Source organism: Canis lupus, chromosome 13 (assembly GCF_003254725.2).
Source record: "Canis lupus dingo isolate Sandy chromosome 13, ASM325472v2, whole genome shotgun sequence".
NCBI lineage: Eukaryota > Metazoa > Chordata > Mammalia > Carnivora > Canidae > Canis > Canis lupus.
In genome coordinates, this window is record NC_064255.1 from 23,238,032 (window position 1) to 23,265,129 (window position 27,098).

Genomic DNA, 27,098 nt, shown 5'->3' on the forward strand with positions numbered 1-27,098 from the left:
CTGGGGGGTGCACCCACGGGACCTATCCGATTCACCTCTTACCTTCCAGAGAACTTTTCTTTTTTACAGGATGAATATACGGATGAATATACAACTTTGTAATCAAACGCAGAAGGACAACTTTGGGTACTGGCAGTACTATTTTACTGAAAATCCAGAGTCGCACAAATAGTTCTTTAGAACACAAAACTAAATGATTTATACGTAACAATTACATTCAGCATTTATAAGAGGCAGTACAAAAGTGTGTTCTGCTTCTACATGATACAAATCGCATATAATACCATGATTGAAACCATTACATTAACTAGGGCCGTGAGATGCATCTTACTGAGAATATCCCATGTTTCTCACCACTGAGGGGGGAACAATGCAGTTCTGTGAGCAGCTGAGTCTCTTCGCTTCTAAATTCATTTTAGTAATGGGAAGATTTAAGGGCCATCCTTTGACTGAAGGAGCAGATGTCAAAAAAAAAAAATTACAGGACTGTTCTGAATTCATCAAAAATGAAATTAGGCACATGTGCTTCGGCAACCTAAAGAAATGAAACAGGAGCGTTAAGTGATTGCTAGCAGGAGAATTCGGAACGAATTCAGAATTCTACAAACGAAAGTTAAATGAAAATATCCTTTGGAGCAAGGCGAGTGACAGGCAAGGGCTGGATGCAGAGGTGAGTGGGCCACTCCATGAACTGCTGGCCTGTATTTCTGCTGTTCCTCACCCCGGGGTCAGATTTCCTGGCACTGCTGAGCAGAGGGGCTGCAGGGGCTGCGATGCAGCGCTCTCCACCTCCACACCTGCCGAAAGCCCGGGGCTCACAGGCACTTGGGTCTGCGGGGAACGTGTGTGCCCCTGGGAAGTGCCAACAGATCAGCTCAGCTCACTTCACAGTTGTGAAGTGTGATGACCAAAGAACAGCAAATGACAGGCTAGAGAGCAAAGAGGAGGGTGGGCCTCCAAAGCATGCCACCCTCCTTGCCTGCTCTTGGGGAAGCCCTGAGGGGGTGTGGAGGAGGGCGAATGGGAGAATGCAGGGCCACGGCACCTCCAACTGCTAGAGATGGGCAGTTTTTCAAAGCGACGTTTAATTTTTTTTTTCCGATTATGAAATACCACCTGCTATTTAGAGGAAATTTAGCAAATGCAGAGGAATGTAAAAAAAGAAATAATCTGTCAATCCCTTATAGAAAACAAACTGATACTTGAATAAATGAAATTACTTTATAATGAGTCCCTCTAGTTTGCACATGTGCGCACACTCAAAATCAGGATCACATTAAAAAAAACAAACTAGGATCACATAACCTTGTATCTTTTACCTCTGCTAAGTCTTACAAACATCCTTGCACATATATCTTGTGACCTTGCGCTCATATATCCAGCAGATATTCTAGGCGGTTGAACTGCTGGGAACAGGTGAGTTTATCCGAAGGTTTTTGTTGTTGTTTTTTAAAGATTTTATTTATTTATTCATGAGAGACAGAGAGGCAGAGACACAGGCAGAGGGAGAAGCAGGCTCCATGCAGGAGCTCGTTGTGGGACTCAACCCCAGGACTCCAGGATCATGCCCTGGGCCGAAGGTGGCACTAAACTGCTGAGCAACCGGGCTGCCCTTTTTTTTTTTTTTTTAAATAAAGCCAAATTGCCCTCCCATAGGATAAACAATCCACACTACCATTGACAGTACTCAGAAGTCCTGTTTCTCCAAACCCTTCCAGGCAGTGCGAACTCAACATTTAACTTTTTTACCAACTGGAATGAAAAACTGGATTAGTGGAAACAGGAATTTTTCTGTTATTTTGATTTGTGACACTTGAGGCTTGACACTTAAGGCTGAATATTTTTACAAATGTTTATTTGCTATTTGTATTTCTTTTCCTGAAAGCTACCTGTTACTATCCCTTGCCCAGTTTTGTTTTTTCTATTGGGTTGGTTCTTTTTCTTACTGATCTAAAAGAACATGCTATAAATCAAGAAAACCAGTCCTTTGTTAATAGTTTCCCCAATTTTGTTTTTAAATTAAGAGACATTTGACAGAACTGTTTAGTTACATTCAGCATTCTTAAGAGATCAAACCTCTAAATTTTCTTTATGATTTCCTCCTTTGGATGTTTACATAGAAATTTCTGAGAGCTGATACATATTTGTGTAAAATTTCTGAATTTATTGGTTCCATTTTCCATATGATCTGTAATTTATTTTGATACATGGAAGATGTGAAGAGACTAGCTGGCTGATTTTTAACCACATAGTGAACTAACTATGCCAGCACTACTGACTAAAATATTTCCTTTCTTCCCTCATTTGATAGGCTACTTTTCCTCATATGCAACTGTATGTGCCAGGATTTGTTCTTAGACTACATATTCTGGTCTACTGATCCATCCATTGGGTTTCATACTAGTATTACACTATTTTCATTTTTGTAGTTTTACAATATTTTAAAATATTTGATATGTTTTTAATATCTTATTTTTATTTCTTAAAGATTTATTTATTAATGAGAGAGACAGAGAGGCAGAGGCAGAGGCAGAGGGAGAAGCAGGCTCCATGCAGGGAGTCTGATGTGGGGCTCGATCCCGGGACCCGGGGATCACAACCTGAGCCGAAGGCAGATGCTTAACCACTGAGCTACCCAGGTGTCCCTAATATCTTCTTTTAAAAAAAATCCTACATTTGGCCTGAGTTCTTTAAAATTTTCAAAAATTTTCTCGTCCCTCAAGGTAAAAAAATTATCTAGGATTTTGATCACAGCTGTAATAATTCTTGAAATAATAAGAACTCCTATTTGAGGTACTATTTGAGTTTCCGCATTCAGAGAGATGGACTTCGAATTTTTATAGTTTTTTCTAAATTATTTTTTCTAAACTGCGTTTCTTATAGAGATTATTATTCCTGGCTATATTATTTATATGTTAATTCTGTGAATGGGATATTTTTCACATATTTTTGAATGGTTATTAGTGTTGTTTACCTTGTACATTGTCTAATCTGCTTTTCTATATGCTTATTATTTTAATAGTTTTCCACATGATTCTAGTGGAACTTCAAGGAAGACAATTACATCCTCAATAAATAATACAAATTTGTCTTCCTTTCTTTATGCATTTTTAAATGGTCACTTCTTGTTTTATTGCCTTGAACCTGTACGACAAAACTAGCAGTGACAGTCAGTATGGCCGTGTTACTGTAATAGTGCTGATTTTAATGGGAATGCTGCTAGTTAATTTTTAATACATCGGCTTTCATTATAAAAAAGTATCTTTGATCCCTAACATACTAATTAAAAAAAATCAGAATGGCTTTTCAGAAGCTATCAAAACTCTTTTATATTTTAGTATCAAGCTCTGTACTTTGAGCTAAAAACTTACCAAAGTGGAATTACTAGTGAAACAGGAAAAGGAAAGAATACCTTAGAAGGTAAAACAAAGCCATTATCGGAAACCCTGGTCAAATATAATTTTAGGTGTGGTGTGAACACAATCAAACTTGCTGTGGGAACCAGGTTTTTGTGGACAGGAAAAAAACCAAACACAAAATTATTTCCCTGCCCTGGCCACTTCTGTCCTGGACTGCCCATCTGAACTGCTCTGGAACCAGGACCAGGACCAGGACTGGGTGAGTGGCTCACAGGAGGAGGCCGTGGTAGACTGAGAAGAGTGGGGAAATGGTGTGAGTTGGGCTTGTGAAGCACAGGGTGAAGGGAGGCGCCCTCGCCGTGGGGCGGAGCAGGGGCTTGGGGCTGGGAGCATCCACTGGGACTAGCTAGCGACTCCACTCCTAATGAGGCCAGGGCCACGCATAATGCCATCTTTTTACAACAAGGGCTTTAGTAATGTTCTTTATCGCTTACCCTCCTAGGTAGCTTTGTGTACCGAACATAATCCTCCAGAAACAGAAGGGCGCCCACAACATCTGCAGGCATTTCAGGTATCTTCTGGCTGGAACGGAGAACAATCTGGATCAGTTAACGGCTTTGCACATGCTAGACCTCAGTCAAAATACTGAAAGACTAAGTAAATGACAGATTACTAAGTGAAGTCAAGGGAGAAACAAATCTCTAGAACATCCTCTTGATTCCTATCATCATCCTGCCGGCAGGTCTTTAGAACATGATCTAGAAGATAAAGCCTGCGCCGAATGATTTGCATGGGCCTCCACGACGTAGCACCCACCGGGTGTCCAGCCTCCTGTCTCTCACCCCCTCGGCACTTCATGACTCAATAGCTCACAGGTCCCCGAAGAGGCCACACCTCCCCATGCCACTGGTCTCTGCAGCTACATCTTGCTCTGCCTGTGCGGTTGAAAGTAAACTTCTAGGCATCTTTCCAGTTCCAGGTTCTGCCTCCCTTGGAAGTCCTCCCTGACTCCTCTGGGCAGGTGGCCTTTTCCTGTGTTATTACTATACTTAGGATCTTCCCCCTAGGCTCTCAAATTTTCAGTTGTCCATATGCTGGTTTCCTTGAAAGCCTGAGTCATGTCTTTATTTTCTGTTTGCAGCATGTGATTGCACCTGCACATTACTATATATTTGAAGGTCGAATAAATACAGCATCTAGTGACTTTCCATATGGGATCCTACTCACTTGTCCATTCACACAGCTGTGTTACCACGCACTGACCTAGAGCTGGGAACGCAGCAAAGTACACAACAGTCTTCTTACGGAGTGCACATTCCTACTGCACACCGGAAGGAGTTTTTAACACAACTATTTCCAATTTAGGTAAAGATTGGCATTTTCTGATTAACAAAGGATTTCATGGAACTGGATTACTGATCTATTTCCCTAATGATTCCTTAGGTCACTTCCCTTGGCCGAATCAGGAACACGGAGCTGCAGCCTGGCACCTGTCTCCTGATGACCTCTGTCAGGGTCCCCAGAAGCATGCGGCTCGAGAGCCACACTTCGTAGCCAGTAGTGAAGAAGAGCCAGGAAGAGGACTTGCCAACTCTTGAAGGATGGGGAGCTACGGCTGGGGGGGCCATGAGTGGAGGTTTCTTCCCAGTCATGCTGTACTCCCCCGAACTGCAGCCCATGGCTGCCTCTTTGTGGTCCAGAGCCAGAGGCACTAGGTTTTTAGGTGCCTGCTGCCTTTCTCTGCAACCGATCTCATTTTGTAATTGCTGTGATTTTGCTTCAGAGACTTCCCTATCCTTCTGAGCTACCTTCTATTTTTCAAGTGTTAAAAAAGTCTGCTGTTTGAACCAAGCCTCACCACATGTTCTAGTGAAAACATCCAGTGTCTGTTGTTCGGTCCATTAACTAAGATGGGGAAGAATGAGCCTGACTGAGGCTCTTGGGAAAAAGATGCGAGGATTTAAGAATTTGAGATCCCTAGGAGCCACGTGTGTACGCCAGAGGTTAGGAACCTAGTCCTGCGATTTCAGCTGCATGGCTCTCCACCCAGGACCCAGCGGTCCGCTCCAGGGGTCAGCTGCTTTTAGAGTCTCAGTACAAGCTTGGGAAATATTAAGATGGTCAATGGCAAACTGGAGCCCCAGGGAGAAGTCACAGACATGGTGAGCAGCCACAGCAGAGTGACCAGGAGCACGTGGACGCAGCCCATCTAAAGAGAAAGAAGCCCTAAGGCAACAACCTGACGTTCACAATGTGGGGTGAAGCAAAGGAAGGAGGCTGCATTTATTCTAATTGCAGGGCACCGAGGAAGGCACATGAGTGACATCTCAGAGACGGGAAGAGATTCTCTGTTTGTCACAGTCAGCAACCCTCCCGTGACGAGCATGCTTCCAGCAGCATTCGGTGCTGTCCGGAGAGGTGACGGTGCCTCATGGGTGGGTGGATCCCTGCAGAGGCTGAAGGACTCCTGCCGGGGGTCCCTGAAATCCCATCTGGGGAGAGCTGCTTTGTGAGGCCCTGGAAGGTCATTCTCATTAGTCTTTAAGTTATGGTGACAAAAGTGACCAAGTGGTAATCTTCCAGACTTTGGATGTGCAACATGCCAGAGGAATTTATTTAGGGGCCTGATCCTTTAGGGTGACAGAGAAGGAGGCTCAGGACTCAGCACCTCATGCACATAACTTCTTTTTCTATCCTAGAAAAGCCACACTTTGGGGGCAGGGCAGAAAAAACAGTTTATGAGCATTTGTATCTAGTAGGAACTTCTGTGTGATTTCTGTTTCCTCATAGGCCGCGACCTCAGGCCTTGCCCGGGCTCTGACACGGGCGTGCCCCCTGACTCTAGCTGACGGGTATGGGGCCAGCCCACGCCAGTGGCCCCCCGGAGGGCTTGGGCTCCCTGAGCTCTGAGCACAGCACCCAGGACAGCAGAGGAACAGGCCTGCACTCTCTTCTCCGCGGGGGCAGCTAACCCTGGTCACGACTTCCTCATTCTTGCCAAATCACTGTGGAGTGCATTGAGGGGGCTCCCCCAGCAGGGGAGCTAAGTGAGGGGAAGGGTACCTTTAGTTGCTGCAATCAAGGTGGGCCCTGAATTGCTTCACACAGCAGGGGAAGCAGCCAGGTTCCGTCTCTAGTAGGGAGATGATAAGAGGACTTTGGGATGCAAGGTGCACAGCCCACCCTATAACATTTAACTAATTCCTTTTATTCTGGGCTGGCCTTCGGTACCTTGTACACTGCTCCACTGTGGAGCGGATGAACTGGCCAATGAGCGCCAGGAACTGCTCTGTGTACCGGGAATGGAACTGCTTCAGCAGGGTGAGCAACCCCAGGACGAGCGGCGGCCAGTCCACAGGGTCAGCAGGTTTCCGGCAGACCATTCCTGTGGGGAGCGACAAATTAGGAACCAGGCCACCAAGTGAAGCGCTGGCCTTTGGCAATGTTTGTGACTGTCACAATGTTTGGGGACCAGACCATCCCTGGCAGACGACTATCTAGGAGGGAATAACAACTCTGGACTACAGTGTGAATCAGGCCCAGGACGGGTGGAGGCTTCCAGTGGTCTGATGCAACATTAATAAAATGGTGATTGATTTTTATAATCACCATGTGCTGAGCAGGGAGCTTAACCGTGGGGCTCGATTCTGGGACCCTGGGATCATGACCTGAGCCAAAAGCAGACACTTAACCGACTCAACCACCCAGGCGCCCCTCTTATTACTTTTCATACCACACACCACTTGTGAGAATGGGATGGTAACCACAAGAAGTTTCTCTCACACCACAATCAGCTACTTGGACATTAAAGAACCAAGAGAAACAATGACCCTGCACATTTTACAAGTTGGTTAATCTTTGGAACTTAAGGGTGGCGTAGCCTTGGCTAATGGTAAATGAATGCACTGTCTACACTGCATGAAGGGATGCTGTACTTCACAGGGCCAAACAAGGGCCTTTTATTGACATGAATTTGACTAAGGAGAGACCTCACAGGTGACACAGCATTCTTCAAACAAAGAGCTGTTTGATTGGCTGTTAATCCGTCCCTGTGTTACTGTGACTTATTGCAAGGAATGTCACACGGTACCTAGGTTTTTGTTGTACTGAAGTTTTGGCAGCTGCGCGATCAAAAATAGGAAGTTGACAACAGGAAAGTAGGGTAAGCGCTTTGTTGTTATGTATATCTGCAAAGAGAAAGGAAAGAAAAATTGATAGTTTCTTCCCAATGCCCAATACCTCAGAACTGCATGTTCAAATGGAAGCTTCCATTTTTATTTCAATGTGCTCTTCGGACTACCGAAAACAAGGATGGCTCCATTAATTTGCCCCCCGCAGAGTTGGATTTAACACCACTGCCTCCTGCAATCCTAGGTACCTATATAAAAAATGAGCCCTTCTGGGAAGGGAGCAATTTTGCTTAGACATTAGCAGTTACTGTCCTCTGGAATCTTCTTGATGTGGTCCACAAAGGGAGAGGGAAACTGGTGATGAGCAAGAATGGGACGGAAAGCAAGATGCAGTCACTTCCAGCAAGAGCTGCAGGGAGAGGCTTGGGCGGTGGGGGGTGGGGGTGGAGGGAAAGAGCAGGGCAGGACCAAAGAAGGAAAGATCCACACAGCAGTGAGTGGGATTGCCCAGGTAGCAAGCAAGCAGCTGTGTGTCTCGTTTGTCATCTGCCTCCTCTTGTGCAATGTCAAGGAGCAGGCTAGTGACTCACTAGCTCCAGTGCAGACAGTATGGTCAGGACATACCTGGCCACGTCCTGCCCTCCCTGCTTCCCTCCCTCAGTTTCTGGGAGGCAGGGCAGCACTCTGGCTGGGAGCCCCAGCTCTGCTCAGACTGCCTGGCTCCGGCACTTCTAGCCTGGAGCCCTGGGGAAGTCATCAGCTCTGAGCCTCACTCATAAAATGTTCATCCCGGGACGAACGTGACACAATGGCACGTTTCATGGGGAGGCGGAGACCAGATGACCTCACCCATAGTCCTGGTAACTGTGCTTGGCCTGGGGTGGGCACTCAAAATGTTCGCTGCTATTCAGCTTCATCATCCTTTGTCCCAAACCCAGGAGATCATACCGATTTCCTATTTTACAGATTTTATTTATTTTTATTTTTTTAATTTTTATTTATTATTATTATTATTTTGTTTTTATTTTATTTTACAGATTTTAGAAAGGTAATGAGGGTCCAGGGTAACAGCCTATCATCAAAGTCCTCGGTATTTCTGCATCAAAACCTGAATATTCACAGAAGTACAGCCAGGCTTATGTCAGTGCGGGACGAGGCCTGCCACCAAATGAGACCCGGCATCCGCTTGTGAAAATACTTTCAGCTCTCAGAGGTTTCTGGCGAGGGGAATCGCAGAAGAGAGTCTGCGGCCCCAGATGATGGGTGTGATTACCGTCAGCCAAGAGGGAAGCATCTTTGGGCACCAAGGATCAATGCCATAACTTAGCAGCAGTTCAAATACGAAACCCCAGACAAACCTAAAACCGATCTCCTACAGATGAGAGTACTTCTCACTTCCTAAGGAGCTGTGGCAAACACTGAATCACCCGACTGCCCCGGCCCGAATCAGGCAGGGGAGGGGTGATCATCCCATTACTTGCGGGAAGCTAGAACGCAGGTGGGGGGAATGCAGGTTCTAGGGTTAGAACCCAGGCTCTCCCAATGTTTTAGCAAGTGATCTGCCACCTGCACCAAATCTCCACGGGTACCACTCATCATCTCCCATCACTCGGCCTGTCCCACAACCTCGCCCCTCCCACTTCGTGGCTCCGCCCCGCACCCCGTGGCCCCTCCCCTCCCATGCCCCACCCCGCCCCTCCCCTCCCACCATGTGACCCCCTCCACCACATAGCTCCGCCCTCCACCCCGTGGCCCCTCCCCTCCCACCCCGTGGCCCCACCCCTCCCACCACCCTGCTCCATAGTTTGGTCGCTGACCTTGTTCAGTGGGTTGTGGATGCCAGCCGCCTCCAGATAGGCTGTGATTTCATACAAGAGCGTGTTGTCTTCTTTGGGGTAAGGAAGCGAAGGGTCCTGATAGTGGGCTTCAATATCTGCCAGGAGAGCCCTAAGTGAAGAAAGACAAGACACCACAGAACAGGGATCACCGTCAGGGATGAACGCAATTCATACAACAGTTAACACAGGCTACGATATGATCCTTCTGGGCCTCGGTTTCATCTGTAAAATGAGAGCTTGATCCTTCGAACTCTCCATTTCCGTGCCTGTGATTGGCTATTTAAAAGTGGAAAAACTGACCTAGAATTATTTTATCTTTTGGAGTTCACCCAAATCAAATGCTTGCATCATTCCAATTTTTATGAATTGACTGAACCATATTCAATAACTGCTCTGTCAATAGCGTGGACTTACTGACCAGCAAGAACAAGATTATTTATGTGGAAGCAGAGGCTGGGAATCAGAGCAGGTTGCTGGTGAGATGGAGGATGTGACTTTGCTCCAGGATGTGTGCCCACAGCCACTCCTGGTAATTAGTACAGTTCGAACTGCCCTCTGGATGATCAGTGACTCAGTCCTGCAGAAATTCAGGCATGGATTTTGGTAATAAATGCTTTCTCAATCTGTACAAGGACTTAACATAATGTCTGATGTGTACTAAGTGACCAATATATGTTGACTGAATAAATGAATCCATCAATAATGAGTGAGTGAGAGAGAGACAGACAAAGACCAAGGGACAAGGCTGAAGAAAGAGGCTTATAAAGACAGACTTGATTATCCCTGGGAAGGCAGCTATCAATTCAGAGAGTCTCCTTACCCAAAAAGAACATAAAAGACTAAATACTGAAGAAATTAGGGTTCTGATCGATAAGGAACAATCCAGGCCCCTGGGTGGTATTTCAGATGCTGGCACTCACTTATTGAGATTCTCCAGAGCGGCTGCCAGATGTTTGGAGTCAAACCGACATGAATAATTGAGTTCATTGGCAATCTGTTGTCTCAGAATCTGCATCTGTCCGACCTGTGAACAAGCAAGAGGAAGACCAGCTCGAACATACAGCACTTCCAAGTGATGGTGAGGAGGCAGATACAAAGATGACAGTGTTTTACTGGAAGGGTCACAACATTTTAAGGATTTCCTGGACTAGTTCCATGGCTAAGACCAGCGTCATCCCTGATGGAGCACAAGGGACCCCGTAAGGAACGTCTGGATTAGGTCCAGTATGCCAACCTCAAATATCCCCAAAGTCTGATATTTTACAAAGTTAGAAGAAAAGAGAGGCCTTTTCTAAGAGAGAAAGAAAAAAAATCTTATTTAGATAAAAAGAGCTTGTAACAGTTAAAAGTCTTAAATAACCTCAAATATGTTACTTCTGATCACTATTCTTACTAGGTTTTATTCCATTTATGTGTTATTCCATTTATGTGAAAAAAATAAAATCCAAAAAAATGTTCTCATAAGAAACTTTTCATTAGTACAAAAATATTATTATTTAAAAATGAAAAAAAAAATAAAAAAATAAATAAAAATGAAACCAGGGCAAGGCCAGAAAATAGTGGGTTCCCTAAGACAACTCAATAATGTGCTTCCAACCTTTTATCTGGCCCATGTACTCCTTGTTTAATTCTAGATACTCTATGTCCAGGATTCCCTCGAAATACCAGTCTAGGAGTAGAAGCAGAGATATAGGCGGTTTAACCTAACCTGCTGTTCTTTAGAACATATTCAATCTCAGTGACCAACGTTTTCTCTTTGGTTCTCATTTCCTACGAGCCATTATTAAGATTCTGGAGGCTGACCAGCCTGGGAGGTGGTGCACTCATTCTACTATCTTCCTGTCTACAGTGACCTCTGGATTGTCTTTCTCCATTTCTGTTGAGTTGCACTGACCAGTACACCAGCCACAGCCGCAGGTGGCTCTTTACATTTAAACTGATTAAAATGAATAAAATTTAAAATTCGGTTTCTCATTCCCACAGGCCACATCCTAAATGCTCAGGAACTACATGTGGCTAGTGGCTACCATCAAATAGCACAGAATAACAGAAATCACTGGTCCAGATTAGCAAAAGACAAAAGGACAAATATGTCCTTGAGGCTTCATGTAGAGATCACCGACTTAGACAAATACTTGGTTATTACTGAATTACCAGCAATTACAACTCACAGAGGTCTGTCATAGTCCCTGGGGAACCCCTTCGAAGCCTCCCTATAAGTTCCCACAGAGCTGAGGCTCAGGTCTGTCCAACCTCAGGTAATCCTCTACTCCTCCTAAAGGGTTTTCCAACACTTGGAAACTTAGTCTGAGAAGCTCTCAATATTTGGAAATCATGTGGCTAAGGGACTGTCAGACATATCTAACAAGAGGACATCCAGCCGAGTCAAAAGGTCTGTGTTACCTAGTCTAAGTTAACTAAAAAAATCACTACAATTATGGGAAATATATTGTGAATCTGGCAGGGGCACCATTAGTACTCTCTCAATGAACAATATAATTGGAAACAAGAGAATGGAATGTCCCCATATTCCCACAGCTGCTTAGGCTTTTCCTGTGGTAGGTGATATTTTTATTTTTATTTATTTATTTATTTTAAAGATTTTGTTTATTCATTCATAGAGACACAGAGAGAGAGAAGGAGAGGCAGAGACACAGAAAGAGAACCAGGCTCCATGGTTGATCCCGGGTCTCTGGGATCACACCCCAGGCTGCAGGCGGCGCTAAACCGCTGTGCCACCGGGGCTGCCCTAGGTGATATTTTTAAGTGTGAACTGGATTTCTGCCAGGAAACCTACTCTTTCCTACTAGACTGTAAGTGGGCTTTCTGAGGAAGCAGCTAGAGCTCCCTTTGTCCCTGTGTCTCACAGTAAGTGACGATGCTTTGCACAGAACGAGCATTCAACAAAGCATTGTTGTCTTGGATCATCACATGATGAGAGAAAGACACACAGAAGACACAGAGGGTCCCTGGAAGTGACTCCACAATGTGAAGGCAGGAAAGCAGACAAGTGAATTCTAAAGTCACTGAGATTTCCATCCAACAAGTTAAATCGTCTCATTGTACTTTCTTACTCATTTCTCTTTTTTAAAAATAATTATTTATTTATTTATTCATGAGAGAGAGAGAGAGAGAGAGAGAGAGAGAGAGAAAGGCAGGCAGAGACACAGGCAGAGGGAGAAGCAGGCTCCATGCCGGGAGCCTGATGCGAGACTCAATCCCAGGACTCCAGGATCACGCCCCGGGCCAAAGGCAGGCACTAAACTGCTGAGCCACCCAGGGATCCCTTCTTACTTATTTCTAAAGACGACAGTGTTCTATCCATGGTGTAAGGATAACTTACGTCCCAGAGAACTTGGCTTTCTAAAATCTGTGCAGACCCAAGGCGAGACAGAGACAAATGTCCTGTTCTAACACCTACTTGCACCAGTTCAGAGTTGTACACTGATAGAGCAGTTCATTAAATGAACTTATGTCAAGATGGAGACCACTGAGGGAGGAAGATTTCCATTTCTTTGTGTGAAAGCACTTCTTGCCCGAAGTCAGTTTAAAAAGAAATGTTCTCAAAAAAAAAGAAAGAAAAAAAAAAAAAAAAAAAAGAAACCTTCTCTTTGGTGACAGGAGGCCAATCAATGAAAACCAGACAAGAAGAGCTCCAGAAAGGACAATAAAGGACAAGTGAATTTAGAAATAACAATAAACTGAAGTGCTGTATTTTTGCTCTGATGACAAAGGAAAGAAGTGTGGCTTTCCTTGGATAGCAAGGTTGTAAGAAAATAATAATTTAAAAAACATTGTATTGATTATCATCCTCTCTCCCACAACATACCTTCATGATAGCCTCGAGATAAGCTGTCCAAATCTTCTGTGTTTTGGCAATGGCGGAAAAATAAATTTTATTCGAGTTTGCTGAAAGGGTAAAATATAATTTTCTGTTTAGTAAAAATGGAAAAGCTAGTGTTACCTTCATCTCAGGGTACTTTCAGAACACTTACCTACTATGCTTTTTAGGGGGCTGACAGCATTCATGAGGGTTTTCAAAGTATCCTGTACAGTTCTGTCTCTCAGGATAATTTTCTGAAACATACTGAGGAAATTCTAAAACAAGAAGACACAATCAAGGAACCAAACATAGTGAATAAAATGAATAATGCTCCAGTTAACTGAAGTGCTATATAGAACACAGCCTAAGTCATAAAACGCTATCAAGGATGACAGTGAGGCAGTAACTTCTGGTTCCTGTTAGAAACATCCTCCCGCTTGGAGAGAGTCTCAACTTCCTCACATGAAACTCCCCAGACCAGTCTACACAAAAAAATACTATGCTAGCCAAAGAAATTCTAGTTTATCCTCAGTTCTCATCTACCTAAAAAGAAGCATATATGTATGGCTGGTGTAGGCATAGGAAAGCATGAATGGAAAGCTAACTGATCTCCTCTCATTTCTCCCAGGGAAGCAGGAACCACACATCAAAACCCAAATGCTCACCTGTAGCTCTTTGACGATCATAAAGCACAGAAGCCTGTCTAACCCATTCAGACCAAAAGTCCCCAAGGTGGTTTGGATTTCTGAGAAGAGGCGGCTGCTTGTCACTTCTTGGTGAGTTTTCATATCGTACCAAGTGTTCAGCTGGTCAATGTGACAGGTCATTCTAAAAGAAAAACAAAAACTCAAAAGTCAAAAGCAGGTCAGAATTAATTCATCCTGAGGAGACGTGGGACGCAACAGGATTTGGGCATCAGACATGAGGAACAATGGCTACACGATCTGTTTAATAACCTCTGCATCTAGGCACCTAGTATATCTCACAGTGAATGCCCAAAGGGCTAGGAGGGCCAAATTCAGTGCAATCACTTTTTCCTGCCCTATGCCAGGTGACCAGTTTGACTAATTCATTTCCACTGGGTCGGGCTGTTCTTTGGAGTCGAGCAGAGAGGAGACAGAACTGAGTTTTCTCTCCACAGGGTCTTTAGATTCCCAGAGACCAGGCAGTAAGAGTCTTGTTTCATTTCCATTTTGTTTTTCTTTTTTAAAAATTTTATTTATTTAATCATGAGAGACAGAGAGAGAGAGAGAGAGAGAGAGAGAGAGAGGCAGAGACACAGGCAGAGGGCGAAGCAGGCTCCATGCAGGGAGCCTGACGTGGGACTTGATCCCGGGAATCCAGGATCAGGCCCTGGGCTGAAGGTGGTGCTAAACCACTGAGCCACCCAGGCTGCCCTTCACTTCCATTTTGATAAGAAAGGAACTTAGAGTCCTGCTGACCTAGTGAAATTTGTGACTATGGCAACAAAGCCATTTCCTCTTTCCTCCTGGGTCTGGTCACCAATTAATGATTTTCAGACTCAAAAGTGTGCTGACAGCAATGATAACCACAACATTTACTGAGCACCTCTTAGGTGTCAGGTCCTGTGCTAAGAACTTTTTCTTTTCATCCTCATCATGGCTTAATATCCAAGCTGTGTGACCCTCATTTTACAGATGAAATAACTTAGTGAGGCCTGATTCTAACACCATATCCTTAACCACCATTTTACTGGTTTTCAAATGCTGGCAGAGGGTCCTTAAATCACTGGTAAAGTGTGTTAAAAATATATGCCCAGGGCCCATTCCTGGGGTTTGACTGGGCAGGTATAGGGTGGAAACCCAGGCTCTGAAATTCCAGTACACTCCACAGATGAATAGGCCCCCAATTCTAGGAACTAGGACATCTTTTTACTGAAAGAAAGCTTGGGAGGAAAGGCTTACATTTGGAAAGACCAAGATTTCCAGAAAGTGCATTCTACTTTTAAGCTTCAAAGTGTCCTGCCCCTATCACCCAGTGCTGGCACTCTGAATGTGTCGCCAGTGTCTCCCAATGTAGATGAATAAATCATTATTATGACGTGGAGATCCCAAACCCAATGCTTAATCCTTTCTGCAAGTCTTAATGTGGCACTAGGTGGAGAGTCTTCTAGAAGGGCTTCAGTGACCCACCCATGGGTACCAAGAAAGCAGGAGTTATAAAAAATTTTGGATCATTTACTCTTTTTGGTCCGTGAGTCATAGATAGAACTCATTTGTGCTTGAATTTTTGGAAGACGTTCATATATAGTGTGTCAAGTTGTGTAATTTCTGAGACCAAATAAGCTAGAATCTGAAGGCAGTACAGAAGAGCTGTGTCATAAGGACATTCAACTTACATAAATTCAACCATGCACACACTGCTGGACAGAGAAAGAAGAAAAGGAATCTTTTCCTGGGAAACCTCACCAGCCATTCCCCTCAGTGAGCATGTGCACGGGTATAAATATGAGTCGGCTCTTCCCTCAGTTGGACTTAGTACCCCTAACCTTAGTTGCCTCATCAGAAGCTCAAGTCAGAAAAAGGAAGAAAACCAGACACAATGAGAGAAGCAGCATGCAAGTCTCTCCCATGGGGCTCATGTAAAATATTCCTAAGGGTGGTTTTCATTATATGAGATTTTCAACCATCTGACCAGATAGGAACTGTAATCCACTGTGTGCAAAGCTACACAGCCTGCCCTTGAATGGCTCAGTGTTTAAGAGTCCGGCTCTGGGGTCAGAGGGCTGGTGCCTGTCGTAGAGCTACCATTAAGACCCAGAGCTTGGACAAGCGACTGAGAAGTCGTGTGCAAGAGAAGTGCTAGAAAAGCAGATGGGTGTGGAGATAATCTTCAAAGGTCAGGATCTGACAAGTGGAAGGTTTGGTGCCTGCAATGGGGCAGTGTGCCACAGTTATACAGGTAAAGATGAGCAATTTATAATAAAAAAAAGTTTTAATATACCAAGGAGTCCACAGGCCCAAGTAAATAGAACATTAGCTAGGAAGCAAGAGGAGCATAAAACTAAAAGGTGGCTGAACAGACCTTAGATTTATTTTAATCTCTATTTTCTTGGACTGAGGTCCTCTCAGTCACACTGGGGAAAATACCCAGTCTCAAAAAAAGTGACTCTAAGAAACCCATTAGAGTGGATCCAAGTGTGGTAGGAACAAGGGTGTGATCTAAGGAAAATGTTCAGAGACTCCTATTGACCACAGTTGGTCAAGGCCCAATGGAATTCAGATACACCTACTTTGGATCTGTGATCCTCAAGATTTCTCTGCAGAGTCGACCAATAAATGTTACAGACTCATCCACAGGAGGAAACTTTGGTATTGGAATATGGGTAGACTGGTACATACTCTGCCAATCCTGAATCTAGAAACGAAACAAAACCAAACCAGAAGTATTTAGTACAGTTAGCCCTTGAACAACATGGGGGCCAGGGCACTGACCCCCACACAGTTAAAAATCCACATATAACTTTTGACTTCCTTAAAACTTTACTAATTAGTAGCTTGTTGTTTACTAGAACAGCCTTAACAATAACAATCAATTAGCACATATTTTGTATATATTTTTAAAAATTTTATTTACTTATTTGAGGAGGGGGGGCAGGAGAGAGCAGGAGAGCACAAGCATTGCAGAGGGAGAAGCGGGCTGCCCATCTGGCAGGGAGCCCGATGCGGGACTCGATCTCAGGATCCTGGGATCATGGCCTGCATCAACAGCAGCTGCTTAACCAACTGAGCCACCTGGGTGCCCTGTATATGTAGTATATACTGATTTGTACAATACCATAAGCTAGAGAAAAATGTTAAGAAAATCATACGGAAGAGAAAATATATTTTACAGTATCACACTTTGTCTACTGGAAAGAAATGTATAAATGGACCCGTGAGTTCAAACCTGTTGCTGTTCAAGGGTCCACTGTACATTTTTGATAAGATAACATAGTTAATCTTTTTCCATGTAGTTTTATAAATATAATGCTGCATGAACAGTGACAATAAAGGATCCTTGGGTTTGAAGAGGAAACACTTAAAAGTGCATTAATAACTCCCAGAAATGCCACATGTAACATTTATAAAAAAAAGATATATTTGTGATGATGAAGTGACTGAGAAATGAGAAGAGACACAGGGATTTTCTGGCTTTTTTTGTCTTCCAAGTTCACATGTATCAATGTAATGATAAAATTCCAAAATATATAAGGCTGGAGGATACTTATTCTATTAAGAATGCCACCTGAGGAATGCCTGGGTGGCTCAGCAGTTTAGCAACTGCCTTCGGTCCAGGGTGTGATCCTGGAGTCCCAGGATTGAGTCCCACATCAGGCTCCCTGCATGGAGCCTGTTTCTCCCTCTGCCTGTGTCTCTGCTTCTCTGTCTCTCTGTCTCTCTCATGAATAAATAGATAGAATCTTTAAAAGAAAAAAAAAAAAAGAATGCCACCTGAACCTTGTGAGTTCCCTAATTAAAAACTTACTCCTTGTTAAGTATTGACTAAAATCAAGCTTGTCAGTCATGGCACTTAAGAATCTGGTGTTCAAACAACCCCATTAACAACAGGACAAAGGACTTGAGTAGACCTTTCTCCAAAGACATCCAAATGGTAATGAGCACGTGAAAAGATGCTCAACATGATTAGTCATTAGGGAACTGCAAATCAAAACCACAATGAGGGGATCCCTGGGTAGCTCAATGGTTTAGTGCCTGTCTTCCGCCCAGGGTGTGATCCTGGAGTCCTGGGATTGAGTCCCATATCAGGCTCCCTGCATGGAGCCTGCTTCTCCCTCTGCCTCTGCCTCTGTCTCTCTCATGAATAAATAAAATCTAAAAACAAAAACAAAAACAAAAAAAACAAGCCCATAATGAGATACCACTTCAATCTACTAGGATGGTTATAACTGGTTTTTGAAAAGCAAAATAATAAGTGGTGGCAAGGACATGAAATTAGAACCCTCAGACATTACTGGAGGAAATGAAAAATGGTGCAGGCACTATGGCAAAGAGTCTGGTGGTTCATCTGTAATTGAAACCTAGAAATACCACATGATCCAGCAATTCCGCCCTTTAGCACATACTCCAGTCAGGCCAACCGAACTCTCAAGCCTTCTGAACTCCAGATCACTTGAGTTATACCATTTACAACAAGCAGCTTCTTTCTCTAGTCATTCAGTTATTTCTCCCTCTCCCTTAGGATGGTAAACTCCCAGAGGTCAGGTGTCATACACATTTTTCTGCAACCCTCATGGCTCCTGAGGGTACTCTGAAGGTATTCATGTCTATCTAATGCATACTGACTTTTACTATTTAAAGAAACTTTCTTGTTGGCATTTCTGAGGTTCAGAGCATGTATTTTATTTTTAAAGATTTATTTATTTATTTTATAGAGAGAGTGAGTGAGAAAGATCGTAGGGACAGAGGGAGAGGGAGAGAGAATCTGAAGCAGAATCCACACTGAACATGGAGCCTGATGCAGGGCTTGATCTTACCACCCTGAGATCACAACCTGAGCCAAAATCAAGAGTTTGGATGTTTAACTGTGCCACCCAGGTCCCCCTTGGGGCATGTATTTTAAATGTCAGAACAATAAATGTAGTCAAGAATTTTAAAGATTTAATTAGATACCTTTGTTCTTAAGAAGTTATTACACTCTTGTTCCACGTTATAATTTATAATACGAGAAACTTCTTCCTGCCAAATCTTCAGACCATAAATGTTGACATAGTCCTGTATGTACTCAAAAGAGCGATGGAATCCATCCATGGTGGCCCCCAACTCTTTCAGCTTGGGCATCAATTCACTTGGCTGTGCAAAAGGAGAAATACAAATCTATTACATTGGAGTAGGTGGTCAACTCCAATATCTCTGTTAGACTTTATTTTTTTATAAATTTATTTTTTATTGGTGTTCAATTTGCCAATATATAGAATAACACACAGTGCTCATTCCATCAAGTGCCCCCCTCAGTGCCCATCACCCAGTCACCCCCACCCCCCGCCCACCTCCCCTTCCACCACCCCTAGTTCATTTCCCAGAGTTAGGAGTCTCTCGTGTTCTGTCTCCCTTTCTGATATTTCCCACTCATTTTTTTCTCCTTTCCCCTTTATTCCCTTTCACTATTTTTTACATTCCCCAAATGAATGAAACCATATAATGTTTGTCCTTCTCTGATTGACTTATTTCACTCTCTGCTAGACTTTAAATGAGACCCATACTGTGTGTGAGACCACAGTGATAGCTGAAGACAGCTTTGGAAATGCTCATTTCTACCTCAACGAGTATGACTGGCAACTTTTGTCAGACATTCAGCAAAGAAGAGGTTTCATTCATTTGGGAAGGAAGTCTCATATGAAAGACTATAAAAAAATGAAAGTTGAAGATTTCTCTCACGTCATTTGATGAATATATCTAACCTGAAAATACTTAAAATATTTTAAATTGAATTTACTGGGGTCAAAGTACCCTAGATATAAATTTTAGGCCCATTTTTTTTTCCTCCTGAGAAAAATGAACATATTCTCTAACAGATCAAGGAAAATAAGAAATGACAGGCTTTATAGTTCCTATGTGCCTTGGGGTTTACGAATTCTAACTTTAAGAAGAAGAAGTAACTCTGGATCACAGTCATCAGTTCAGTTCTTAAACTTGGGGATCAACAGGTAAAGGAAAGGATGGGTTCTGGAAAGGATTTTCTGATCATACAAACAGATTACAATATTGGATCAAAGAACACATTGGTCAATTGTACTGAACATCATGCATTAGATATCTGTTAGGAGGAAAGGTCTTGCTCATGATAGTTAAAAATAGTGTGCTTGTCCATTATGCAAGCTGGACAGAGAGACAGGACAGACCCCTTCGGTCATCTGATACCTTGGCTCGGGGGTTGAAGATCAATCCCCTATGAAGAGCGAAAGCAACACGTTTAACTAGCTCCTTCCTTATTCCATCTTCCAGTAACTGTTTGGGATCCACCTGAGTGCAAATCAAAAAGCAATAAATGACAATGAGGAAAAGCGGAGGCATGAAGAAATCCAAAGGAAAAGTTGGTTTCCAGATGGTGGACCCCTTTCCTACCCCATTTCTCAATAACTGAGACTTTCTCCTTTCCTGTCCCTTTGATCATGTGCAGCCTGGAAAGAATGATTAAACCTGTAACTCTTTAGGACTTGGTTGACCTCAGTAAAATTCATGCTAATTTTACATGACATTCCAAAGACTGTGGGTATGAAAAGTTTTAAATTGCTGCTTATTTTTAATCATTTCATTAAAAGTAAAAAGTGCCTTTTCTCCGCATCAAGAGGAGGGTTGGAATGATGGGCCTGCCCTTGAATTGAGCGCACACCTTTCTTCCCAATGTTATCTCAGGGCATCTACACCCCCATGAGCAAACTCAAGCTTGTGGTCGGACAGATTTAACAATTCTCTTTTCTTTCAGCATTCTTGGAATGCTGCTTGTAATTAGGGAGATAAAATGGGAAAGCAAATCTGCTATCTGATGCTGTAAGCTTATTTGGCTGGTTCTTTTTTTCTGTAATGAGAAAGCACTTGTTATTCTAAAAGTCAATCTCCTACCAAATCCATAAAACATCAGATAGTTTGACATAATCCTTTGAATGCCCTGAGACTTGTCTCTTGTACTTTTAATATGTGCAACAAACCATTATTTTGAAAAGTCATAAAGACAAATGGATGGGGTCCACCTAGGTTTGATTACATCTAAACTTCAAGAATGACAACTGCAATGAAAGTTGCATGAAATACAAAAGCTAGAGAAACGTGTCGAGCTACATCATGATTGTGCCATCAGCAAAATCCAGACTGGAAAAACAACAGGTCAACAGCTGTGGGTTCCTCACCAGATAAACTGTAAGGAGAGAAACCTGAAGAATAAAAAAGGCTAGGGGCGCCTGGGTGGCTCAGTGGTTGAGCATCTGCCTTTGGCTCAGGTTGTGATCCTGGGGTCCTGGGATTGAGTCCCGCATGGGGATCCCCATGGGGAGACTGCCTCTCCCTCTGCCTATGTCTGCCTCTCTTTCTGTGTCTTTCATGAATAAATAAATAAAATCTTCTTAAAAAAAGACTTAAAAGGGATTCCTGGGTGGCGCAGCGGTTTAGTGCCTGCCTTTGGCCCAGGGCGCGATCCTGGAGACCTGGGATCGAATCCCACGTCGGGCTCCTGATGCATGGAGCCTGCTTCTCCCTCTGCCTGTGTCTCTGCCTCTCTCTCTCTCTCTCTCTGTGTGACTATCATAAATAAATAAAAATGTAAAAAAAAGGCTTAAAAGATATATTTTAAACATTTCTTTCTTTTTAAAGATCTATTTATTTATTTTAGAGAGTACGAGTAGGGAGTAGGAGCAGAGGGAAAGAGTCCTCAAGCAGACTCCCCACTGAGCATGGAGCCTGAAACGGGCTCAATTCCACCACCCAGGAGATCATGACCTGAGCTAAAACCAAGAGTTGGATGCTTAACTGAATGAGCCATCCAGGTGCACCTAACATATTTTTTTTTTAATGTAGTGTCCAGAGATTTACTTTTGGATAATAAAACTCTACACAGGGAAACTGAGATTAGGTCAGGGCACAGGAGGAGGGTCCTGGGGTAGGACCTGGGAAACTGTATTTCTTGACTTGGATGGTGGTTGTAATAACCCATTAAACTGCACAAGTGTTTCTACAGCTCTCAGTATCTGTGCCCTTTTTTACAATAACAAATTATAACTAGATGAATAATCGATGAGGGGGAAAAAATCAAAAAGTAACATGAAGCTTCCAAGAACATCTTAGAGAAAGCCTCCTTCCCACAGCCTCTTCCCTCACACTTCTGTCCTCTTCTGAAGTTAACAGTTAACAGTTTTCATATGGATCCTCCAGACCTTTCCCCATGAATTTGTATACATAAATATTATCCTTAATACATATCTAATTTAAAGAATCTAAATAGGACTATAATATGTACATACACACAAACACACACACATTGTTTTGTAATTTAACAAAGTTTTAAGGTTTTAGAAATCTTCCAGTGGTGGCTGCATGGGTGGCTCAGTTGGTTAAGTGTCTGCCTTCAACTCAGGTCATGATCCCAGAGTATTAGGATCAAGTCCTATATTGGGCTCCCTGCTCTGTGGTGAGTCTGCTTCTCCCTCTCTCTCTGCCTACCACTCCCCCTGTTTGTGCTCTCTCTGTCAAATAAATAAATAAAATCATAAAAAAAAAATCTTTCAGTGGCAAATGCTTTCTAAATGGCAGCAGAGGAATCTACAGTAGGAACGCACCATGATGTGTTTAAACATTCTCTTAGTGATAAATGTTTGGATTATTTTATTCTTTTAAATTTTTTATCTATTATTTTATTTCCTTATTATTCTATCTTAAGTAGGCTCCATGCTGAGCTTGAACTTACCACCCTGAGATCAAGACTTAGGCTGAGATTAAGAGTTGGATGCTTAATGGACTGAGCCCAGGCACCCCTCTATTATTTTTAAAATATTTTTTTTGGCTACCTCTAACAATGAACATTTACACATACATGTCTGTGTAAATCTTATTTGTTTTCAGTCATATGGATTAAAGTCAACTTATACTTTCTTTTTAAGTAGGCTCCACACCCAAGGGCCTCAACTTATACTTTTTATAAGTGTCTGAAACAGATGCTTAACATTTGAGGGTTAAAGACTAGTGAGGGCCACAGGATCCCTTACAGAAAGCTATGAGTGGTTAGACTAGCAGAGATAGTCTACTGGGTTGAGTGTGGTCAAGGTGGTATTTCCTCTGCTCTCATCTGAAAGGCTATGGCAAAAGATTTGCATTTTTTTTCTATTTTTTTTTAAAGATTTTATTTATTACTTATGAGAGACACACAAAGCAAGGCAGAGACATAGGCAGAGGGAGAGGCAGACTCCCTGCAGGGAGCCCAATGTGGCACTCGATCCCAGGACCCTGGGATCATGACCTGACCCAGAGGCAGATGTTCAACCACTGAGCCACCCAGGTGCCCTAAATCTGCATTTTTCTTAAGCAGGCTTTCCTTTGATAATTATTGGTAATTATTAGGTTTTACTACATCCTTCTTGTACTGGTCATTTTGCATGTAAGATGCTTAATCTGGTCCTAGGATTTATCACCACTTTATAGATTAGTAAGAAATGATAACCTGCATGTGTACTCTCTGCATATCAACTGAATTAAACTGGCATCAGGCCTAAAGCATACTGCATAGATTTTATTAGTATTCTAGGGGCACAATGGTATTTCAGCATACTCACAGAAAAAACACACTAAATTTCCATTCCTATTTAGGTTCATTTCCTATATTTTCTTGGATTTTATTAACACAAATGTTAATCTGGCAATTCAATAGATAAGCATTTTTTTTAAATAAGAAATACGTAGTATCTGCTGATGTCAGATAAATGAAAAATAAAAGCACCAGGAACCTTGTGAATGGGCACATCACTAGTCACCATAGGATTACAAATTAAAACAACATTGAAATAACACTTTCTACTCTTTGGGAGAGCAAAAATTGGAATGTGGATAATAACAAGTATTGGTAAAAATGTGGGTAAGACATTTTGTGAAACACTTATTTCAGAAGGCAATCTGGTGGCATTGAGAGAAATTAAGAATAGGCACACCTTAAGACCCAGTGATCCACTCCTGGGGAGGCAGATTTCAGAGAAATTCTTGCACAAGTGTACAGTAGGGACATATTCAGAGATGCTTATGATAATGGGGAATGTTAGGATGAAAACAGACAATATGGGTGTTTGTGCCTTGGTGAATGGTTAAGTAAAATGTAAAATTCTATGCAGTAGTAAGAAGTAACCAATTACCCAACTCAGAGACATAAATAAATTCTCAAAGTGATAACTAGTGAGAAGGATTGGAAAAAGAATGGGCTTTAGAGCACAATAGGATGCAGAGAAATCAAACATGCACACATCAAGTAACACCTCATGCTTAAAATACAGATACCTCTTTGGGGACAGAAATTGAACATAGAGAGCAGGTGCCACTGGGGATGGGAATGGCTGTGGGCATCCAGAGGAGAAAGAAAAGCATGCATCCTTGATGACAATGGCTAGACAATAGTAATGCCATAGGATTATCTCGGCTCTCTGCACCTGAGATGTAATATAAAAATACTAGAAGGAAAGAAGGTGGGAGAGACTGAGCCAGCTGTTTGGCCAAAGGAGTTGAATCATTTTGTTTTGTTATTACAAAAAATTCAATAATACGGATTTTTCTTAGATTTAAGTAACTCTTGGATATGGGTGAAAGATCAGGATTATAATGCTCTCTCTCTCTTCCTCCATCAAGAAGTGAGTAAAGTGAAGACCAAGAGCTAATTGTGAAACAGCAAGGGACACAAGATGACAATGTCATTCCCTGTTCCCTATGGGAGAACCACCACAGTAATCCAAACTAGCAGTCTAATCAGGTGGACCAGGACAAAAGCCATACCTTGATGATGCCGACCAAAGTTGTCTTCATCATTAAGATGCCTTCAGTAAAAATGGAAATAGCATGAGTAAGCTTGGCAACCTTTAACAAAGAGAAAGAAGTTAATGAAGTACTTCAGATAAAAGATCCATCGTTTCCACAGAAAGTGAAAATTGGCTGATAGTCCTGGAATGAACCAGGACAGCACGAGTGATGTGTCCTGGTCAGAAATGAGGCACTGTGATGGAACCGAGAGACCACGGTTCGACACACTGGGAACGGGGTCAGCAGACATTAAATTGTTCTTTAGATGCTGACCAATCATTTCCCCCTCTTCAGGCCTCAGTTTCTCATGCATAAAAAGCAGGGTTCCATGAGATCGATGGTCCTTTCCCCGTAGAAAAGGCTCATCAAGACTCTAACAGAGTAATCTCCCCTTTACTGCCTTCTACTTCTTTTTCCCCAGCAACATAAGGAGACACTGATAAGGTAGACCAATGCTATATTTTTGAGTGAGAATAAATACATAAATTTGAAGCTGAATGTCAAAATTCCTGATGTCATTTCTAGAGTTGTGTCAGAGGATGTAAAATTGACACTGGCATGATGTGAAGACAGTGGAGTTCATATTGTCAATTTCCACTTGATTTCACTTCTTCACATCTTTTAAGTTCAAGGGGAAAGAAAAGCAGAGGTATTTGGGAAGAACCACCCCCAAGGCTGCTTAACTATTGAGTGGGCTTAAAAGTCTGGCTGGAGGAAATGGTTAGGTTAATGGAACCCAGATTACTTTGAGCCACTGATTTGATGTACAAACCAGGAACCTGAATGAGAAAAGTCTGGGCAATCTTTAGCCCAAAAAGAAGATAGGCTGATTCTCCAGGACTGTTCGGGAGAAAAGTGACCAGGTGAGTTCCACTTCCTCTGAGAACACTTGGTGAGGCCTGGAATAACACCGGGACAAGGTAATGAATAAAGGCATGGCTACGCTAACATGGCACAAGCAGTTATCCCTGAGAGTAGGAAGAAACAAATCAGAATTGGTCTGCTGGTCCTAGGGATACAGCCGGCAACGCAGACTTGTGGCGCGTCATGGGTTGGGTGTTAAATATCAAAAGGCAGAAGTCAAAAGGACACGTCACCTCGTATCGTGGGCCAAGCTGAGCGTAGTCCCTTAGCTTGTCTTTGTCCAGGCGGGTCGGTACCTCAATGATATCATGGGTTTGAAGCTTTATGATCTTGAGAAGAGAAGTAAACATGCTTTCTGGAATGATCTGCAAAACCTTCAGTAAAAGAGAAAAGAGGAAAAACAGTTGAATATCTCTTTTTATTTTTCTTAGCAGATAAATGCTCAGATGGCAGTAAGACAGCCCCCAGAGTGTGCAAGCAGCCATTTGTCTACAGGAAGAGACAATAAGGGATTTCACGAGAGCTCTTTTAGTAATCTGCTCTCAGGCACACGGCTAAGTTCCTAAGTTATTTATTAAGCATTAACTGCTCACAGGATAGAAGGTTAATAATCGTCACACAGAGAGGTAGCAAAAAGGTGTATCTTTCCTACATTACAAACTTTTAAAAGATCGAGGATCAGAGGTGTTAAGTAACATGGCTGTAGAGCACTCAATTAGTGTGTGACACAAGTAAATTGTGAACACTGGTCTGTTTGGCTCCACGCTGTACCATATGTTCTTGAAACAGGACCAAAATTCCTCTAAAAATTTTAAGTTCTAACGAGGAGATGCTGGATCTAGATATAGCTCTTTTACCAACTAGCTCTGTGACTTTGTAGAAGCCAATATCTCTCGTTTTGTTTCTATACTTATACTTCATATAAGTGGGGGGTTAATACCACCAATATTTAGGAAAAAAACAGTGTAAAAGTTCCTTGGGAGTGAAAACACCTGCATATCCACAGGACCAGTAAGAGTAAGTTTAGGTTCAGTTACTGCAAATTTCTGGAATCAAGTTAAGAAGAAAGGAAGGGAGGGACACCTGGGTGGCTCAGTGTTGAGCATCTGCCTTCAGCTCAGGGCGTGATCTCGGGATCCTGGGATCAAGTCCCACATCTGGCTCCCCACAGGGAGCTGGCTTTGCCCTCTGCCTATGTTTTTGCCTCTCTCTGTCTCTCATGAATTAATAAATAAAACCTTAAAAAAAAAAAAAAAGGATGAGGGAAGGGAACATGTGTATACTTTTTATAGGGTCCCAAGCACCTTTTTGGTCTTTGAAGAGCAGTTAGTCTGCCAACAAAATCAGTATCACCTTGATGCATTTCTTACCTTTCTCACATAGGACACCAGTTCACCAGAGTAATATTGAGACACACTGAGAAGATCAGGACTATTTGCTTGATTAATTCGAAGAAGGGGAAGATCTAGGGCAGAGGCAAGCTGAAAGAAGAGTAGCTATGTTTGTTTCTCCATTTCAAAAAGTCCTACAAATCTCACTTCCCCAAAAGAGTAACATGTAACAGAGCTCCTGGGTTCTAA

General features: G+C 42.7%; 1 protein-coding gene across 2 annotated transcripts in view; it reads right to left on the reverse strand.

Moving 5' to 3' along the window:
- Positions 1 to 127: 127 nt before the first annotated feature.
- Positions 128 to 27,098, reverse strand: part of WASHC5 (WASH complex subunit 5) — a 58,661-nt gene continuing 31,690 nt past the window's right edge. For both annotated transcript variants that reach the window (XM_025451032.3, XM_035715535.2), the window contains 15 exons: positions 26,889 to 26,999; positions 25,752 to 25,892; positions 24,631 to 24,711; positions 20,032 to 20,133; positions 18,784 to 18,963; positions 16,404 to 16,528; positions 13,816 to 13,978; positions 13,323 to 13,425; positions 13,157 to 13,236; positions 10,248 to 10,351; positions 9,307 to 9,436; positions 7,450 to 7,546; positions 6,591 to 6,744; positions 3,854 to 3,941; positions 128 to 535 (listed from right to left, as the gene is read on the reverse strand). In XM_025451032.3, the coding sequence (XP_025306817.3) occupies positions 479 to 535; positions 3,854 to 3,941; positions 6,591 to 6,744; positions 7,450 to 7,546; positions 9,307 to 9,436; positions 10,248 to 10,351; positions 13,157 to 13,236; positions 13,323 to 13,425; positions 13,816 to 13,978; positions 16,404 to 16,528; positions 18,784 to 18,963; positions 20,032 to 20,133; positions 24,631 to 24,711; positions 25,752 to 25,892; positions 26,889 to 26,999 (1,716 nt within the window). In that variant the 3' untranslated portion in view covers positions 128 to 478. The remainder of the gene's footprint in view (positions 536 to 3,853; positions 3,942 to 6,590; positions 6,745 to 7,449; positions 7,547 to 9,306; positions 9,437 to 10,247; positions 10,352 to 13,156; positions 13,237 to 13,322; positions 13,426 to 13,815; positions 13,979 to 16,403; positions 16,529 to 18,783; positions 18,964 to 20,031; positions 20,134 to 24,630; positions 24,712 to 25,751; positions 25,893 to 26,888; positions 27,000 to 27,098) is intronic.